The sequence below is a fragment of the Patella vulgata genome, chromosome 2 (genome assembly GCF_932274485.2).
Source record: "Patella vulgata chromosome 2, xgPatVulg1.2, whole genome shotgun sequence".
Classification (NCBI taxonomy): domain Eukaryota; kingdom Metazoa; phylum Mollusca; class Gastropoda; family Patellidae; genus Patella; species Patella vulgata.
The window spans coordinates 45,684,833-45,707,328 of record NC_065880.2 but is presented as its reverse complement, the minus strand read 5'-3'; the positions used below and the strand labels follow the sequence as shown (position 1 = coordinate 45,707,328).

The window sequence follows — 22,496 nt, the reverse complement described above, 5'->3', positions numbered from 1 at the left end:
CCATAAATAAAACTGAAGACTTCATTCATAAAACAACTTCACAAAAAAAGTATTCAAGGACAAATAATTATAATGTTGAACAAAACAGTATTGTTGTACATTTGGGAACATTTTTTGACTCCACATAAATGTCAGTTGCTACAGACTAAAAGTTCACAGTTACCAATACAAATATATGCGAACATCTCCTAAATCTAGGATTATGATTTAAAATATACATACCCTTCTGCCTAATATCTGATTAATAGCTGCTGATTCTCTAAGTGTACATTCTGCTATAACTGTTGGTCGCATTTCTTTCATAAATAACATAAAAGCATTTAAAGGTTTCTTAATATGTGGTTTCTTTTTCTCTGGTTCAGGTGGCGGTTGATGGTGAGAGTGATTTAAACCATTGTCTGAACCTTGTCTAAAATATAATTATTATTAAATAAACATTTTATTTATTTATACATATAATATGTACAAGTGTAATAATACTGAAGGGTTGTCTCCCTTATATTAAAATACTTATAATTACGGGAGATATTAAAGAATACAGTACAAGACAAATATATAATCTTCAAATGAAGCTAAAAATTTCACATAATTTACAAACCTATGATGGTCTTGACTCATATGATGTGGCAGGATATCTTGTTTTGGTCCCGGACTAATAATGGCAGGGTGGGGCATACCAGGTTGTATCCCATGAGGCATCATTCCCGGGGGACCAAATCGTGATATGGTTGTGTTTAATAATGGAGGATAAGAACTGCTAAAGGCACCTGAGGAAATAGGATAGCCTGTTGGCCTATGCCTGAAAAATAAAATAAAATAAATACTTAAATTCATATGTCAGAATCATTTTATGACAATAGTATTTTTTAACTGAAATAAATCATCCCCAATATCTACTCTGAAACAATCCATCAAAATTGTTTCAATTTAGATTTCTGGCCCCCAAAAGATAGAAAAGTAAAATAAATTGAAAAGTCAAAATGGAAGAAAAAATGGTTTTTTATTACTATTTTTTTTCCAAGAATTTTAGTACAATAGGCCAAGGGACAAAAAAAGATTCTATTCAGTGACACATACCAGAAATCAAGAAAAATAACATGGCTATGTACTCAATGATTCCAAGGCTTTCCTTTTTTCTGAAAGCATTTTAATTCTAATGGAAGCGTTAAAATGAAACCATACATGATAGGACCATGAAAGAATAGAGGAGGACAGGGGTCACATATATTGAAACAGACTTGCCTGACAATAAAAGGCCTAGTGTTTATTCTATCAATATACTACCAAATATTTGCCAATATCTTTTTTGCCAGTAATAACTAAGCCTTGCATTCAAGTGTGTTAAACTAACATAATTGTGGGAAAACAACAACATTGACATAATTTGTGGAGAAAATCATTTTGATTAGTCTTTGTGTTGTGTTGTAGGTTGATTTCAAACCACCTGATATATTCCTAGCCACTGAAAACAATAAAGTACATTTCCGATAGTACACACAATACACACATTGCATCAATTGAGTCAGAAAAGCTTTTTTTCTCTTGACACGTGGCCCAATTCATCTTTTTCCTATAGAAATTGAACTGTATTTTTCCATATTTCATATTTTCACAATTAGTTGGCTTTTAAGTGTTCCGTGTTGACACCTGTTGTCAAGACAGCTGAAATTTGTCTATAGTCATTATGTCAAGTTTCTCTACCTCATCTGTTAACTCTTATTAAAATGAACTCCATATTTGCCAAGTATCGTATTTATTACCAACACCCTGGCTATTGTCCCCTTTGCCTAACTAACTCCTAAATGCTTCCCCCTTTTTCTAATATACCATATGTAAACATTTCAATTATTTTTCCAACATGCTTATTAAATTTCATCTGATCTAAAACACACACCTTTCAAACCCATTATTGGGCGCTAAAACTGAAATTCATCAAATATTTTTTATATCGACCTTAATATTTCAAATACATTTAATCAGATGTTTTTTGTACAAATTATTATTTGTATGTAAACAAAGTTTTAACAATAACTTTGATCTTGTGGATAGAAGGCCGTTGATTACTTTCCTTTTTCAACGAAGGTCAATTTGGTACACACAAAAATCTGACTCCTAAAACTAACAGAATTAAAATGGGCTTAGATTACTGCCATGTGGTAGCAAATATGTTTCACCTTTATACTTTTGTAAAAACTAGCCACAAGTGTAGTCCTGATAAACAACAAAAGCAATGCACACCATGGATTTTTAAAACAGTTTTTTTAAGCAGTGATTTTAACTTTTAAAACATTTTCTAAGACAGTGATACAGAGTTTTACTCAGATTTTTATTTTAATTTTTTTTTGGCACATTATTTTATGCCCCCAAAATTGTAAAGATATATTTACCATTGAGATAAATCTGGACCATACAGGTGATGAAATTGTCCTGGAGGATAGGCTGCGTATAAAGGGGGTCTCGGTAAACCTGAAAGAAAATTTTCAAATTGCTTCAGGTCAAAATATAAAGTATTGAATTCGGTTTATCTGATGAGTTGTTTCGTTATGTGAAGTAAACTCTATAAAAGATTAAACAGCAGTCAGTTTGCTTATAAATTTTAGTTTTGGCTTACTGTGTTGACAAAGGAATATACAAATATCTCAATATTGGCTTTTATCTATGGACATCAAATTTTGAACTAAAGACAGATCCTAGAAGTAAGAGGTCTATAATCATTTAACAAAATTTAACCGTTACCTGAACAGATCCCTTGTTAACATATTGAATAAAAGAATGAAAGGCCAAAGCACAATGAATTAGCACAATGAATTTAGAACAAACTTATCATAGATTTGGTTAAATATTTCATTTTGAATCTTACAAAGCTAGTTTGAAATATTAAGTACATCAAAATGACAGGAAAAATATTCCCATTTCAATTAAACTTTATAACAAGTTGTTTTGCTTCTATATCATTTTCACTAAATACTGTTGTGAATTAATGTTCTTAATCCAAATGGTTACCAAAATCCTTACATGTATTTGGTAAAACTGAAATAAATGTACTTAACAATCTGAGCTGCATCTTTGAATACTTTCAACAGTTTGTGAATTAAAACAATATATATTCCATTTACCTGTCTTGGGGTCTGTAGTTACTGGGGGGATTCCCATATGTGCTGGTGGAGGTGAAGCATAGTCATTATACATCATAAAACCTGGGTATGGGGGCATCCCCAACTTCCCCTGAAAAATACAACATATTATATTAAATTCAATACAAAAGTACACTAAAAGTATTTTTAGTGGATTAATCTTCTCAAATAAGAAGTGACATCAGGTGTTCTAGAAATATTTCATACACCGATCTACATCCATGCATAAACTTACGTCTCTACCATACTTTCCTAGACTAATTTCTCCATAAAATTTAAGTAACTATATATCTAATTCCTTCTTGTATCAAGAAACAACATGGTAGCAACTGATCTCACTGCCTATTACATTAACCAATAAAATCACTCTCACTTCAAACACAAATTAACAATTTTTATATAAACTTTTCAGTTCACTTAGTAATTTCTCTGTCTGAGATAACATCAAAGCTTTTTTTTTCTTAATCAAGGTCATTTTATGTAACATTAAATGTTGGAAATCATTTTCTTGATGGGAACCAACGTCAAAGTGAAGTCCTGATAAAATATTATATGAAGATGAGAGAACAGGATGAAAGAGATAGATAAAGGTAGCCCTGTCCATAATTTGCCAATTAATACCGAACGATTAGTTGGTAAAAGCAGGTAATTTTCCCTTCATTTCATTTAATCACAATTTGCCCTTGTGAGGAATATGACTTGTGATATTATAAACTGACTGTGCAGTTATTGTTGTCGAGATCAAAGGCTAAATGTACATGATGCAAGCTAGCATCAATTTAAAGACCATATAGCGACTACTATAATCACTAATTGATACTGTAACTTGATTACATAGAAGCTCCCGAGAAATCACTGTTCCAATTAAATCCTTGCGGATTAAAGACAGTAATGAAAAAGAGTATGGAACATTTCAGAGATCAAAGAGAAAATCATGGTGCTATTCCCAATAGTCAGTAAAGCTAGTTTTATATAAGAGAAAAAATATATTCTGCTTGAACTCATTATTCGCAACCTGTAACCTAAGATAATGGATGTTGTTTTCTTGGGTTCCAGTATTTCATTTTGTTGTATTCTGTTTGTCTTGAAACAGCATTTAGTATGAAGTTTAGTAGTATAAACTTCAGCCATGATTTTAGCCGTTTAGCTGTGAAAAAAATCTCGGGGGGGGGGGGGGGGGGGGGTCATGGGCAGAACAATATGGTAACAAGAGTGTTGTCAAAAATCAGAACTGACTGAAAAAAATCGCTTTAAAGCGGGAAAAAATCATGTCTGAAACTTATATAACTATTATTTTTTTTTGTTTATGTTCTGGAAACGTCTACGGACATCTAACTTTCCTTTTAAAGTAAGTTACCATTCACTTCCAGCAATTCCAACATTCTCCAGATTTGGAGGGGAGCAGAAATGCTGTGTAGACAAGGTTTACATCCAATATCCTAATCTACAAAGCACTTGCATGAAATAAAATCTTTGTGAATTCAACAATACTTTTAAACATTCTGCCACTTAGAATGTATTGCTTGCCATCTATACAAACACTGGTCTTTTTGACAGCTTGAGAAATCGCTTTCCTTACAGGGAGTTAATATTTACTGAGCTAACGGCATTACAGTTCTAGTGAGGTTTTCGCTTAATCAATTTTATTTATACGATCATGGAAGAAGTTTTGACTGAGTAAAAACCAATGATAGTGGGACTGTAATATCAATATTACACCCTTCAGTTCATTGACAACTAACAGACGACAACTGCTATTTTACTACTTTAAACATGTCACATGTTGTCAACAAACAAATGCTGATATCCATGTCAAAAATTTGCATAGCACCCACGACAGACTTCTTAAAGTTTTATCAACATACTTTGTATTATTTTTTTCTATGAACATGTAGGCGTTCAAGGTGTTTGAATTTCCGTAAACCTACAAAATTAACCACAATAATGACATTTAGTTCTAAATATGTAGTCCTAAAAAAATTTCAGATCCACCCAAATTTCTTTTTGCCTTTGACGTCTAAAATATAAACATAAATTTAGCTTCATCAATAATGTTTTTACCTATTCCTACAATATGTTATCATGGATTAATTATTGATTAAAACAGCCATTGAATATTTCTAACGATAGATACTGAGAAAGTATGAATTACCCCCAACCCCCATCCCTAAAAAATCCCTGTTACTAGCAAATTAGTTACTAGCAAGTCTGAAACTGAAAATAAGGTACCTGTCACTGACAATGTCTGGAACAAATTCAGGCTTTGTCAGCCAATATTTCTTTGCTGCCTGTCATTTTTTCTCTAGTTTTTTTTTTTTTTTTTTTTCAGTGTGTTTCTTGATATCCATAAGACATGTTGCACACGTCAAGTTCAGAATGTTAGGTTCTAGTTCAGTTGTGCCTGACATTTCATCAGGTACAACTAAAATCGTTATTTCCAGAACTGGTTACTAGGTTACTTCAGTAACTAACTACTGTAACCTGTCACTCTTACCATAGTTACCCAAGACCAATCAGCAAATCATGTAATAAAATTATTATTCATAGCTATACAAATAGCCTTAAGTTATATTTATACATATGAATATCGGAATATAAAAGTTTCCATTTCTTTGACGTTGGCAAAACTAAACATACTTTTGAATCTTCGAATTCGCTTCTGTAATCCGAATCCACATGGATTCCACCAAATCATGCTTTGAATAATGAATTGATAGGCAATATTGGCTACCTTGCCCTAGAAATATGTACACATATGATTATAAAATATCAGTAATAAACTAAATTACCAAAGTATGACTTTGCACCTGAACGGGGCACTATTATATTATAACAGGTCGATTGTTGTAGACAGTGTCATGCTATCTGGAATTCCTTTTAAAAAATACTAGCTGACGTAATTAGACAATTTTGTGGATTGATCCAGTATATTATACATAAAACTTTATTTTTGGCATCACTTCAAGCATTTTAAACTGTTACATAATCTGGGAAATGCTCTGCGTTTTTCCATATGACCCACATTTACCACCTACCCTTATTAGAATTAGGTCCCCTGGATATGCCTTGGGGATACACAGAATGTTATGAAATGAATACATGCATTGTAATGGTAACATGTTTATCATATATTTCCTAACATGTTTAACATTTCACACCATAGGAATCCCTTGTAAACTACAATACTGGTACTGTGAAAGTTTAATGGTAATATCAGTATTTACAAAGTTACGATAAATTGTATCTATGCTGTTCGAGCGTAACAAGACGCTGCCCTCTGATGGGTTAAGTTTAAATCTGATTGAATCCAAGACAGGCGATTTTCTAAGGTTGGCATTTTGATTTTGATTTCCTAATTAAATGTTAAATAATTTAACATGTATTAAGCCATGAGAAATGTGATATTTTAGCAAAAATGAAAATGGCACATTGGGCGTTTAATTACTGAACAATGTTCTAGAAAATAACGATGACTCGGACTGTTGTCAATACCGAAATTTCAGTGTTAGAATTTGTTTGCAAAAACCGCACCAAAAACAATTAAAAGTTTAGGGTCATTGATTTTCGCGATTATGTCACAAGAAATGTGATTGTATGATTTGATTTTTCTAATCCTATTTCAATATCAGTTTAAATTTAACTTATCAGTGTTTGCATTATTTTTGGTGTGTTTTTACCACTTTCCATGTCTGTTTATTTTTAAAATTGGTTCATTTCATTGATCAATATTACTACATATTTCATACAGGGGACAAAAACTGAATAAATTTAATTTTTTGGAATTTGGAATTGACATTGAATAATGAATTCTAAAAAATCTATTCAAATAGCCATGACAAACTATTTGAATACAAATAACGAATATTTGTGTGAGCGCTAATGTATTTTGTGATAGATAAAACTTGTACCATATGATTGAAATGTTGCAAGTTAGTTAATATTATGAAATAGCAGTAAAACAACCGCTTTCACTGATGTAGTTGTGGGGTTAAGAACAAGTTTAGGAACTGTGGGATTTGTTTTTTGGGTTTTTTTTTTTAAAAAAAAATAATGGGGGCAGCACAAAAACGATCTATTGAATATGTCATCAGGATTTCTCATCAAAACAACACAACCATGTAGGTAATATTTCAACAGTTTTATTTTCACATGAAAGGTGTGGGATTACCTCACAAAGTTGTCACCTAAAAGTGTCAGAATAAGACCTAAAGAAATTGTTTTGTGGAAATATATACTATCATTCCACTCCCGCTCAAGTTTCTAAAGGTAGCTCTTATAACTAGCCCGACCCAGGTGCTCTCTCATTTATCCCTTATACAATTCAACCGAGTTCCGCTACATAAAAGTTATTTGACGGCAGTAATAGATAGGACTGAATTTACTAGGAGCAGCCGCCTCAAATTGTTGAGTTTTTGTTTGGTTACATGATCATTAATCACCTAGCTATGGATATTGATGTTTCGTGTCAGCTTTACAGAGCATGACAAAAATGAAAATTTTGCTGGCACTTGGGTCAGTCTCACCATAGGTGAGAAGCCATGATAGTTTGGCACCATTCTGACCCAAATATTACCGCCAAAGGAGAAGATTAATCACTTTATGTAAAACTATGAGCTATTAAGGTAATTAGGATGCAAACTAGTGCAGTTATAGTGTCTTATCATTAGGGTATCAAGCTACGATTACAGATAACAGCTAACTAGCTACCCTACAAAATAGACTCTTCCATTGTGACACACGTCCATCAAACCAAATGACTGCAGGGGAACAAGCAAGTAAGGTTGAAAATATGAACTGTACCTGAATTTGTGAGGCCAAACTCTCTGAATTACTTTAGTCTAGCAATAGGATATCAGATAAAAGCCCATTTAAAGTATAGGAATCTTATCAAAAACTCTTTATACATAAGGCAAACTGATTTTCTACAATAACATATCAATGGGTGGTTCTTAATACAAAAACATCCCTGATAGAGCCTCACACGCTTTTTTCTATATATTTTTCTGACAGTATTTTCTTCACAACTATCAGTTAAAAAGTTTTTTTTCTTATGAAAATAAATCAGAATATCGACAAAAGATTTCATGTGCACTTCATAAAATTTCAAAATTTCCTAGATTAAGATTTTCAAAAAAAAATCTCCAAATGTCAAGTGAAAAAATTTATAAGAGAAAATATTTATCAAAAACAGGATTTCAAGTTGGCAATGTATAACAAGAAAATTGGAAATCCTTAAAGGTGTATTTAATATGTATTTAAGACATATTTAACTAAGCTGTCAGATAAAGGAATCAATGACATAATATTATACAACAGGTGTAATTATTGACAGTCTAATCACCATGATCCTGTCAAATCAAAGATCACTAATAAAGTCACAGTTACCTAGTATGACCCCAGGTCAAAGAGACTATTAATTACTAGTTAATAACCAATGAAATTTCAATCAGTAAAGAATAAGACTTGATAACAACATAATCCAACAATTTAAGATTTCATAAAATTGTATTTTTGTCCAAAATTTGCAAAGTAAAAAATATATTTATATTAAAAGTTTTCAGCTGACTGCCTGACTATTTTCTTAAATCTTAAGTTAATTTTTTTTTTTTTTAACAAACCGGACTAATTTTTGGTATTCAGAACATTGTTGTTGTTTTCTTATTATTATAACCAATTAAGTAAGCTTATTATTATTTTTCAAAATTATGATAAGGTTAATTCTTACCAGATCGAATACACATCCTAACGTACATGCCTCCGGCCAGAGGCAACACACGGGCATTTTGTCCACCGGGACTAAACCGTTACAGGTAGAACACATGTTTTCTTTGAAGTAGTTGGTTTCCACATCCCTCCTACTCACAGTATCATTGTTTTCACTGAAGCCCCTGAGCGGGGAGTGTGAGATGCCTGACCCCCAATGGCGGCCTAGGTAATATATCATGTCAGTTGCTAAGCTATGACACTTGACAGCTTGCCAGTAGAAGAGCCTCTAGCAGACGATCTCTTCAAACTCTAGTCCGATAGGATCCTACACATTAGCTTAAACCTTTGAACCCGTCTGCCTGCCTTCTCTCACTAACAACTCTTACATCTAAATTTGCACTTCTTATATATCTGTTTGAGACTGAGCTTTGCCCTTCTTCACGGTTTGATCTATAGGCCCTGTTATAATGGTGATCCTATACAATTCACTACCCGTGCTCTTTCAATATGCAAAAGTAGTTTCCTTATCAATAATGTTCTGATATTCACAGTTTAACAAAATTACGTCTACAGCATTTATGTTATGACTAAATAAAGGTTCATTTCCAGTATCGTACATGCTTCCCCCCTTTACACAGCAAAGTGGATGCTCCGCATTTTATCAATGAAGTGCTTAGTGTGGGATATGCCTTAAGGTATTACTATCCAATTTGTGTGAATCAATGAAGATAGCGGACATTCCCTGGTAACGTTTACACAGTCTCTGTCATTAAACAACCAGGTAACACAATTCATTCAACAAGCCGTCATACTTTATACCAAATACTTAATAATCTAATCACAAATTATTTTATTTGCCAGAAATTAAATCACATAAATATATGTTTTGATACTTTGATGACAGTTAATTAAAGTTATAGTTTCTCTTAAAACAACCAATTAAAGTTATACAATATCATTTGTAAAATCAATCTGATTGAAACACAGATCCTATTTCGTTTCGTTTTTTATAGTTCAAAATTTTGTTTAACTTGTCTTTACTACACTAGGATCTGGAAGAGTTGTTATATAACAGGCGTTCTAGCTGAATTGAGAAATTAGCCAATGAAACGGTCTGTTGCTCGAGTTCTTGGCATGCTCTGAACGGAACTGTGGGTAAACCCCTAGAACTAGGGCTGATTGATTAATCAATGTCTGATGTCATGGGGTCAAAAGTCGATTGTATGACCCCACGCAACCTCAAAAATAGATAATGCAAAATGAATATACATGTATTGAAAATTACATTCAAATTACTTTATTTTGAGCTAAGTTATCAATGGTTATAGTTTTGACAAGATGTGTGCATTGACCGTATCCACTGTACCGATCATTCGAGTCTTAGCCTCACTTCTCCATTTTTAAATTAAATCATTAAATGGCTGAACCGTTCTAATCTACTTAGAATCGGAGCCATACAATGGCATCAAGAGTTGATTATTGTCTTGTCATGTTAATAAAAGTCTTAATTAATAATTCATATAACAGACCCAAAGAAATACATGCAATAGACAAATTTAGCACTTACATAATATGCCCATTTAAAGAAATATATACCTCCTTGTATTTGAAAGTATGAATATTCTTGTAAAGATATGAACTTTCCAAATAGACAAGAAGTGGCATCAAGTGTTCTATACTTATTTAGCATACACTGTCTCTTGCATAAGATTTGCTCAAACATAGCTAATGATGAGAGTAGCAATCTTAGTACAATGGTCACTGATTTGTTTAAATACAACAGATATTACTATTTTCAAAAGCATTTGCATATTTGTAATTTTGTGCATGGCAAGATTATACTCATCTTACCTTAACTGACTATAGAACATCTAACATATTTGGATTTTGTTTTATATATTAGATTTAATAACTTCTACTTTAATTAAATTATGAAAACCTGAAACAGTCACAAAACCTTTTCAGAGCCTCTTCTTTTCTGAAACTGTATTTTATTATGCCAAGTTATTGATGACTAATGTTTGAGACTATCTATTGATACATCTGTCAATAATAATATGACACCCCATTATGATAACATATATTTGACAACTAACACAATGCATAATACAGATAATAATACTGATAAATAATTTAAATATAATGCATCATAAATTATTGTTCTTTATATCAATGAAAATGAAAGGAAAATGAAGATGCCAATTCCTACCAATGCCCAGGGATATGTCTATATGTACATTTAGCTACAATTTAACAGCAGTTGGGCTTAAAAAAAAAAATTCATGGCTGAGAAGAGGCATAATAGTTGCCAAGCATCCTCTGTTGTTATAACTAGTAATATTTTCAAAACAAGATGTGTACAAAATGATACAAAGTGGATTCAACAAATTACAATACTATAAAGATGGAAAGGATAGGTTGCCAGGCAACGAAACATAAGCCCACAGCAGCGAAATCGTCGTAGCGGTCAACAAGGGTTGTCGCATATTTATTCCTTTGTAGGTAATTGAGGGCTTTTACAAGACAGTTCCATACAGATCAGATTATAATTTTTGTCGTTTGAGGGTTCACAAGGTTTTACAAACTAAAACAAGGGCCTCAACTTTGGAAGCGTTCACAAGGTTCAATAAAGTGAAACAAGGGTCATAACGCTAGACGTAAGGCTGACCTTAAAAATATCTTTGTTTCGCCTAACGCGACCGACTAACTAAAACCACCCCCGACTTAAATTATTTTATTGCACTTTTCCAAGATCTTTTTATTTTATTTTGTGTGTCAACCTGAAATATATCATGAGAGTTATTTCCCTTTACTATGGCTATGGTTTGATTCATTATTGAAACTGGTTGATCAAGACGAAAGCGTCATAGGTGTCGCTTCTCAACAAAATGGTTGCAGACGAATACACGTCCATTCCCACGAAATGATTCTGCCTCTATGTCTGTGGTGCGTAGTTTTAAACATGACGACGATATTTTCAATATCCGTTTTCGAGAAAAATGAAGGCACAACCCGCACTATCGTTAAAAACGTGTTGAAGGAGTTTCACACTTCAAGTTCGTGGCAAATTGTGTGCGAGTCGGGCATCACGAAAAATCCCGATGTCATTGATTTGTTTGCCAATAAAGAAGACGAATGTTTAATAAGTTTAATAAAAACTTTCAGTTCGTTACTTTTTACGTCAGACCCCAAATTCATTAAACAAAATTAATGAATCTGTAGTATACAGCTAATAAGTTTTCTGTATTGATTTCTCTGACTTTAAAAAAAAATCTGAAAAAAAAACCGACCTACCGACCCTTCTCCTCGATTGTGGGTCGGGTTTGGTGAAACAAAGATATTTTTAAGGTCAGCCTAATAAACGGAAATTGCTGAAATTCAACAGGCTTCTTTGTTTCACTAATTTAGATAATGCATATAAATTTCACAAAGATCGGATGATAACTTTTGGCGTTAGAGCGTTCACAAGGTTCAATGAAGTGAAACAAGGGCCATAACTCTAGACGTAATGAACGGAAATTGCTGAAATTCAATAGGCTTCTTCGTTTCACTAAAATTAAAGCACAACTGTTTATTTAATGTCAATTAATCCATTTTTGTATGCTCACTTTTACATATGATTGTATATTGTCCTTGCTAACTTTGTAAAATCTTGTGAACTCTCATTAAAACTACTTCAAAGTGCTATTTTAAGACAAAAAAATTTTTTTTTTATTATTGCATATTTTTTTAAGACTTTTCACCCGTATAAAATCTTATAAAATCTCTGGCAGTCAAAGATACTGTTTACTTGTTCATAAAAGTTTTTGACAATTACTTCCCGACTTATGGATGTTCAAATGATGTTTACCTATATAAATTTCTACTTTTGTGTTACTCAAAGTCCTAATTTTAATGTTACAACCTTAATGGTGTGCTTGGGGTGTCACAGTGGCTAAATGGGTAAGACGGTGGCTCGCTAGGCTGGAGGTCGAGTGTTTGATCCCTGCATTGGCCGAGAAAGTTCATCCACATTTTCCGGCTTGGTTCCCCCTTGTCAGTGATGCAGAACGGAGGTCCTGAAAAGGACAGCTGTCTATTTGTTCAGATGGGACAAAAAAAACCAAACGACGTCCCTTGTAAACATTGACGTGCACGTTAAAGATCCCTTGACAGTTGGAATTCAGTATAAGAGTTGGCCGTAGTGCCGTAGTCCGGGCAAAATTTCCCTCATGCTTTTACTGCTGGGAAATCTATCTTTTTAAAAACAAAATGAAAACAGTATAATAAGATAAGGATGAACACAACAAAAGCACAAAATGAATCATATAATGATTTTTAACAACATTTCTGAATGGTGTAAGGTTGTAAACAATCGTAGCAGTAAATGGTTTATAGAACATGAAAGATTGTTATACTGAAATCATAATGAAAGAGCTTTTAATTGATTAAATTTCACTACTTTGGCAATCATACACTACTTTAGCTTAAGACCTTGAAGCCTCTAGACTTCATTTGAGGGATTGTATAATCCCTTAGAAACTACAATATTGTGAAAGTTGAATCATTAAAGGACAATCCGTCTAAAAATTCCATTCAGTATTACAAAGGTAGATGAACTAAAAATCTGTCAACATGCGGCCTCCAATGCAGACGATATAAACAGGATACAGTCAAACGTCAGCTGCGCCTTAATCTTGGCTAGTCTTTTTTGATGGACCTCTTATTTATCTGACTGCATCAGATCAGTGGCAAATAATCAATCTGAGTACATTTTAGTGTACATTTACATGTAGCTGTAGAATATTTTACATTTCCAGAAAAATGCAAATGATGCACAGAAACTATATTAAAGATGGGTTCCCGCGTACAAACTGGGTGATTTAATGGTATATATGGACCAAAAACATATTCAAACTAATTAATTTGTCATAATTATGCTTCAAATCCTTCTAAAACATTGTAATTGCGAAGGAATGCCCTGCTATTAAAATTCGATCAAACCATGTTTACGTCACGTCTTGGGTGTCAGAGGAGAATTCATTGCATATATAAGACGATGTTGTCTTTAAACGCTTACTATTTATTACAAATATCGAATCCTAATTAAATTCTCAGATTATCCACTACCCGCGTCTTTTTATCTCAGAAAATATTGTACTACTAACTCTTCATAAAGTTTATCAACTTGTACATCAAGCGATCAATGTTCGCTTGTGACCTTTGACATCACGTGTGCAGAAGTTCCTAATCGTCGGGCTGTTGATTAGGGGAACCCTTACATTTTTGTCCTGTATACGCTCCATGAGTGTTTTTCGGGGAATCCAGTATTTTTCTAGTGAGATTGGATATCTCTACTTTTCATACCAAAATTGCCATACTTTTATTGGAAAGAACCACCCGATAAATACTTTTCTGGGAACCCATCTTTAAATAATGTACCATTTAAAGTGTATAAATTCCCATAAAGCGTTACTTTGGTTTAAATAAGGGGACATTCAACCCATATAAACTGAAAAATCGATCAGAAATACTATATGTAACATGTACTTGCCATTCCGATATTACTTCGTGCATAAGTTTTTCAATGAAAGATTAGTCTTGATGTAATATTTACGCCTCAGACACTTTAGCCGTGTTTTTAAGGTTAGGGCAAAATTAAATGATTAAATATTTTCGAAACTTGTACTTTGGTCCTTTTTCATTCGCACAAAAAATAATTATTCTATTTGAAGTGTGCAGTGTGATTGAGAATATTGCCCAGGCAGCAGTTAAAATACAGCTTGCTATATGAGTAGGATGTGTCGAATCAGTGTGTCTTGAATTAAAATGAGAAACATTCTTATTACCCCACTGAACAACTTGTTAGTGTTAATAAATAAATGCATAGCTCAAGTAGAGATAGGTCTTGCGCATGACGACAGGTATTCTAGAAATTAGTACGAATCTTTCTTTACATAGTAACTAATTATCTTAAAATATTTTTTATAGCATCAAGGTTGTCCTGTCAGACAGTTACCAAGTGAAATTAGAGTGACACTAGTGACAGAGTGCCACAATTCTGACACTTCTCACTGGTGTCACCGACACATAAGATAAAGGCAACACACACTAATATTTATCACATGCATATAAGTAAATAAAAGGCTGTTTTTGTGTGGTAATGTGTAAAAGGTGTAAAATGAAATCATAAACTAATATATATTATTTATATGATGTTGTCAAGGTATATAACTAGACATCACAAAAGGGACTTAGTTATTACTTTTTAAGAAAAAGTTGCATTTTTCATTTGGGAATACACATGTAAGAGCAATTAATATATATGCAGGCAAATTAAAACGAAATGTTTCCCTAAATTAAAGATACATTATGGGAGATTAGATAACGAGTTGGCAGTTCTCACTATAGTTAAAAACTAGATAACGTACAGGCAATTTGCTGAAAATTTCATTCAAATTGATTTACTATGAACCGAGAATGAAGCGATTGAAATTTCCGCCTAGCTTCGATCATCATTACTAAAGTCAATACGATAAACAGCATAGTCTTGATTATCCATTTAATCATTAAATCGTGAAGGAAAGTTATGCAGTAAATCGGTTCATAATCCACTGAAGATCGCAGGCTAGCGATGCCATCGAGAGTTGATTATGGTCTGGATTGGTTAATTAATGTCTAATTAATAATTTAGATAATATTTCAGGCCTAAAGAAAGACCTGCAATAGACAGATAAATAGCTCTTGCATAATGTATGTTTAATATAAGATAATCATTCAATTATATTCTTAATATCAAAATGTGCTCACACTCCAATGTTTGGACAATTTTTAAGGGAAGATAAATCATTCTTTAGTACTTTGAATTTGTAAACCAATATTTTTAACCTTTCACACAACCTGGGTTGTGTCTATACTGTTTTAAGCTGTAATTCTCAGAAACATCCTGTATAGTATAGTTAGTAAATTGATTGACAGATACATTTGTGTTGGTCAATTTCACTGTGTCGGTTTTGACTGACAAATGTAGCCTCTCTTCTAGTAGAAGAGACACCCCCATCTTCTCCAAAGTCAACCACATTAACAAATAGTAATTATCACAATGCTAAACATTTATTTGAAATGTTTAAAACATAAATAAATGTTTAAAACATAAATAAATGTTTAAAACATAAATAAATGTTTCAAAATATCAATAATTATTTAAAAAGTTTTCACCAAAGAATTCATTTGAATAAACCTGGCACTAATTTGAAAACATATTGCTTGGACAATTTTGGATATATTTACCCTCGTCATTTAATTTTAATGATACCTTGACTAACCAGATAGGTGGACACAGGGCCTGATGCAAGTCAACAAATCAATATTGAGGAAAGGGCCTAGGTGAGACTAAAATACCATGTTTTGAAAATCTTTATTTGAGGCATTTCTGCATGATTTAATAGTTAAATACATAGTTTTAACATTTGATCATATTCATATCCATTTTAAACCCCGGTTTTTGATTTAAGAGATCTATATTAACTATTATTTGTGAATAACACTATTTTAATGTAGTACATGATACGATTCAATAAAATCTGATTTATAATTTAATATACATGTTGCTTAAAGTGGTAAGAAAATCTATTTCTTCTTACCTCCCTTGTTAGAGCAATTCCTCTAGTTTACTTACATGCAAGATATATTCTTTTTGTAGGTCAGGGGGGGGGGAATTTAAAAGATACTTAAATCTGTGTATTCTATGATTTTGGGCTTCATTTGTAATGAACAAAGAAAAACATATCCTAGTACAAGACAATGCGGAAGTAATTATTAGTAACTACTTATTTACAAACTGTCGTTTAATTTGAACTGTTCACGTATATTACCGAACATAACTGATTAGAAATTAATAATATTTTAAAAATTTAATATAATTTGTTTTATATACATTCATATTACATTCAAATGTGCTTTTAGACCTATTTTTGTATATTTTAAGGTTTCAAAAAATAGAGCCAAGCGCTCTTCAAACTGTTCAAGTTATCTGAAATTGTTGAATAGCATTCTTTGTCCCATAAACACTGTATATAAATTTAAAATCAATCAGATTATAACTTTAGCCACTAGAGGGTCCACAAGATCTTTCAAAGTGATCAAGGACCATGGCTGTGACAGATTGATCAAGAACAGTATACAACACGAGTTTGTGATAAATGTAGCTTGTAGAGTGTTCGCAAGAAATTGTTAATGTTGGGCACACAGATGGACAAAGGTATAAACATTTCAATGGGGCATATACAAATTTTTGGATTTTTTGAACAATGCAAGTACAAATATTGGGTCCCATCTTTAACATGCATGAACGGTAGCATATTGATCAGATAAAATATTTTTTCATCTCAACATCTCTAGCCATTTGGAAAATTACTTACCATACTAGCACCATTTGGATAGGCTGGAAAATGGGGCATAAAGAAGCCCATGGGTCCATGTGGCTGAACAGATCCCCCTTTATCTGAAAAAATTAAAATGAAGATGTAAAATTTCAAATAACTAAATAAATACTATTGGGAATTAGCAATAATTTTTTTCATTATTAAACAATAACATTGCTTAACTAGTTCCCCATTTAATAATTGCAGCCATTATATAAAAAAAATACTATACTATGGCATGTGATTCGGTGGAATAATGGTCTCCAATAGTGTTATGAATATATTGATAACATTCCATATATGATTGAATATATCATATATTTATAGTATATAGATAATAGCATATGATTCTCTTTAGTCTTTTTGTCTGTAACAGCATCACACTACATGAACAATACAATCCATTACAAAGCAATCAAACAGTCTTTAAGATTGCTTTACGATATACATGATTGATAGAATACAGACATTTCGCACCATTTAAATAAAAAATGCCAATGGCTTTCTTATTCATTTAATTTAATCAAGTGCAAAGGAAGGAAAAAGACATCTGAATTCCTCCTAAAAAAAAACAAATCAATTTCTTCTATATATTTTGTGTCATGCCTATGACTCACTGACAGACAGTAAAGTTAATAGATAATGTAAGGGAGGTAACTCTGTTAAGCTTGAATATAATCAAGATGTTTTTTGTGGCATTAAAATAAATTGTATTGCACTTGATAGTCATTGAAATTAAAATAAAATCTTGACAAGCTATCACATACAGAAAACCAGTATCTATTTGTTTGATATCTCAAGAACCACATTTAAAAACTACAAATAAAATTAAATGACAATATTTTTATGAATAAGACAGTAATTGTGGACTTATATTTACTATATAGATGAAAATTGAACCTAAATATTGCCCAGTTACTGGAAAATAACATAGTATGTCTTTTCAGTAATGGTGGCTGCAAGTCTTTCACACTCCATTGAACAGTGCCACAACGAAGTCAATACTGTTATCATAGCAATCATCTCGTCAGAGCACACGTTATACAACAATCGCTAACGCAATACTCCAATCAATATCAAACACAGTTAAAGTGAATCAATGCTGCCTTCCATCGTAAAAATACATGGCGCTAACGTGTGGCCTCCATACACGCCTGTCTCATTCAATGTTCACTTTCACTCGATTGCTAGAAAAAAAAGAGTCCAGATTTAAATGATCAACTCTTCATTCAATTTGCAATACGGAACTCTGAAGGTTTTTTCTTGGCAATGTTTTCAGAGATTGACATGGGCCACTTTTAGAGAATGAGAGTAATTATTTCAAGTTATCCAAACAATGGCCGACCCAGATTTTAGGTAAAATTCCAATCTGAATAGTATTTCCCATTTTAGGTTGGAATGTTACAAATGAAACAAAATTAACCAACAAACGCAAGATTTCAAAAATGGAAAGGAAAATGGAAGAATGTACATAAAAACCTAGAACAATATGGCTACAGGTAATAAAACATTAATCTGCGCAGTCAACATACAATCCCCACATTTAGATTTTCTCTTAATAGTAATCATATTAAAAAAGCAGGAATTTTTTTTTAAAAATCGGCTATTTTGCCTGACATATCAAAATATCTATAATGTTTTGCTCTGTACACAATTGAAAAACTCTGTTTAGTTTTTGTTTACTGCCATTGATATATTTTGTTTTAAGAATGTTTTGGGAGGGACAAAATTGATAAAGCGAGAAAATCTATTTTAAGATGTTCAACTTTGTATTATATACTGTGTATGTAAAATGTATAGGGGTATTTTTGTCATAAGCTGACATCAACTTCATCATTTCAGCCATTTTTTTTACCTTCTACTTTTATTATATGTAGCTGTCTGTGGCACTGATTACGTCAAAAGCTGTCTATTAATCTTCTCGCTTTTACCTATTACCTTAATGAAATGGCTTTACATAAACTAGCAAGAGGTAAACGTCATTGATATACTTCGGCTCATTTTCTTCAATTTGTTTTTTCCCTTGAGCCTATTTCATTGTGTAACAAAAGCGTATGCTCATCAGGACTGACACCATCAATATGTCTGGTGGGGGACATTTCAATTACTCAGTTCACAATATCATCAACTACCGTTACGTCAATACCAATCGCTAATCTCGCAGGATTTTTTTAAATTCAAAACTGTCATATTTCACTAGATCTCTTACAAACTTTAAGGGCATTGACAATGTATACAGTGAGTTGTTGTTTATAAATAGAACTTTCTCTACATGCCTAATAATGATCCTAAGAGTTTATCTAACATTTCAATAATTTAATTCAAATCGGATATTTGATGAAAATAAAGTGTTTGCTTCACTTGATGCAGAAAGAGGAACTGTCTTCTGATAAATATTTCAGGGTAAAAAACTAACAATATGAAATTTACGAGCACAAAAAACATATGTTGAGATAATTGCTAATAATAATAATTAGTCTTAATAAAAGCAGTACCCTTAGTATTTTCAATTTCTTAATAAAAACATAATCAGTAGTTTGTCAAGCATAACAAAGTATTGATCCACTGAATTATTCTTTATGTCCTTATTAAATATAGAATAACACGCACATAGCCACAGGTCATTGTTTTTTGTCAAATCTTTAAGAATATTACTATTTTTGAAATGATCTTTTGTCTGCTATTGATGGTTTAATGGAAGGATGAATGACCATATTTTCTTCAGGTGAAAAATGATACATCAATATTATAAATAACAATCTTTTCAACCATGTTGCTTAACAGTAACCATAAACAACACAGATGGTTTACTTCCCAGCTCATAAATAAACCTATCCTACAACATTTTTAACATCATAATTTAATTTATATGTTAAAGATTTTTAATCATCTACAAACACATTTTCTACTTCAGTATATCATAACAAAGATACATGCATTTAAGTTCTGTTGTCAAGTCTGCATCTTGATAATTAATTATTAGCATTCGGATCTGTCCATTTTTTTCACGCAGAATAATATGTATCTTCCTTGTAGGACATCATTCAAGCATGTTAAAGTCATAATTAACATGACATCAAGGAGTTGAGATAACACAAAAATAGATGATGGCTAATCTCATGGAAACTTCAAGTGACACACTAAATATATTAGCCCTACTAATTGTGGTGGATGGAGGTTTCTTTCTTCAAAAGATTCAAACTAAATTATTATAACCATGTTGGAGATATATGCATTATGCATGTAGCAAACTGTACTAGTACATAGAAAATATGCATGTGGCAAATTAAAATATTGTATAGCAGATATGCATCCTGCAAGATTATTTATATCCAGTCTAATTAGATGTAAAAAAGGATGCTAACTAAAACATTAGTTAGATGTACATAAGGAAAACTAAAATATTACACTAAAATATAACGCAGGGAGATATGGAAGTGGCAAACTACAGGGAGAAATGCACTTGATTTATTATTAATAACAGAATTTTGAAGTGAAAAATCGTATATTTTTAGGTATTATTTTGTCTTAAATCAATCTGTGAAAAGTTATTACAAGTATAAATAAAATTAAATGATAATAATTCTAACAGGAAAAAAGGCTATTTCATAAATCTTGGGTGAAATATTTCATTAAATTGTAAGGCTATCTTTAATATCATAATTAAATATAAATGACAAAAAAATAGTAGAGTGTAATTTAATAACTATATGACAGCATTACCTGTCAAGTGTCTATAGTCTAATAGATAAAATGAATGGTGAGTATAAGGTAGATATAATAGGTAAGGTATGATAAGCATATGGTGTATAGAATAGATTGAATAAAAAGTGTCTAGAAAAGTGGGTGTAGAACAAGGCGTGATCTGTGGTCTCTCAATACCCTCTAATCCTTTTTATTGTGCTATTTGTTATCGTCTTCTAGCCTGCCTATTTGACTGGTGTCAAATAAGAACGTAACCAGGTCAACTTCACAAAGACTACCTCTCCAATCTTGAGCATGTCTTTGTTTGATGGCAATCTGCTTGCTGCACATAGAATACCCAAGATTATCTTGCCTTTAGAAGAAGCTCTTCAATTATCATTTGTTGGGTACACACTTTAGTCAACGATGTGTTTTGAAAGTATCAATACCTGCAAGTCTACTGAAAGCTGTATCTACAATCTCTCAGATGGCCATTTTTGATTCTCTCTTGTTCACTCTACGCACGGAACACTATCAAAGAAAGTTGAATTGTTTTCAGTTTAGCACTTCTAATAATTGCCAACATTGATTTTCGTTGAGTTTTTCTTTTTCAACCAAACACTTGTGTAAATCATGTTTTGACAAAAAATATACAAGATTAATAATTTTCACTATCCGTCAATACAGATCGCTTTGAACTTGTCAAGATGGTGACTATGGTCCTACCCGGCTATTGAAAACTAAATATTAATCAAATTTAAGCTGGTTACTTCTCCATAACAAAACATCATTCCATTAGGACATCTAAAACAAATTTTCATTCAGAAGTAAACTTATACAATTAAATTTCTGAATAAATGAAGAGCATTGATTTTTATAATTTAAAGAAATTTTAGAATTAGATAGGATATAATTAATTTGAACCTCTTTGAAATTACAATAGTTTACAAAAATACATTAAATCTATAATTGGTAAAATATTGTATGCAATTCCTTTATTCATGTAATGTATGTTTTTAAATAATGTTTTTATGTTTTATTTATGCTTTTAATAATAAATTTTCCAAATAGATCTTTTTAACCAGCAAGATTGATACTACAAATAGTAAACTTTGCGTTAAACAATATTTTATTCAAATATATTTTTCTAGTGTATCTATGATATAGACCAAATTAACATATCTACAGAAACCTTAGTATATATTGACAATAGATGAATTAACAAACACTTCATTGTATTTACAACATTAAGTAGTGAAGTGTATTTGTTATTTAAAGTGAGTAATGGCGGATATAAGTAAAACAAAGAATGAAGTAAGACTGATGGGATGCTAGTTGCTATATTCAGCTTGACTAGAGATCAAAGGAATACCGCGGCCAGTGAGCTCAAGTTTCTCCTTTTAAATGGAACCTGCCTGCGTCTCACAGTACCAGGTGACCCGAGTTCTAAACAGGTAGACTAATTACCAGTCTAATCTACCTTAGCTTCTCACTAACATATTGTATGATTGCCTCCCTCTAGTTACCTGTATGCACCATGTTTATCTTTAATTAATAATACAACTAATAC

At 32.0% G+C, this 22,496-nt stretch overlaps 1 protein-coding gene across 5 annotated transcripts in view; it reads right to left on the bottom strand.

Annotated features, from left to right (window-relative positions):
• Positions 1 to 22,496, bottom strand: part of LOC126810828 (protein pangolin, isoforms A/H/I/S) — a 48,599-nt gene that overhangs the window by 5,092 nt on the left and 21,011 nt on the right. For 4 of the 5 annotated variants that reach the window (XM_050536124.2, XM_050536125.2, XM_050536128.2 and 1 more), the window contains exons 3-7: positions 17,240 to 17,322; positions 3,117 to 3,225; positions 2,388 to 2,466; positions 599 to 799; positions 223 to 409 (exon numbers count right to left, since the gene is read on the bottom strand). In XM_050536124.2, coding sequence (XP_050392081.1) covers positions 223 to 409; positions 599 to 799; positions 2,388 to 2,466; positions 3,117 to 3,225; positions 17,240 to 17,322 — 659 coding nt within the window. Of the gene's footprint in view, positions 1 to 222; positions 410 to 598; positions 800 to 2,387; positions 2,467 to 3,116; positions 3,226 to 8,859; positions 9,426 to 17,239; positions 17,323 to 22,496 lie in introns of those variants that run through there. The other variant, XM_050536127.2, reaches the window with a different exon arrangement.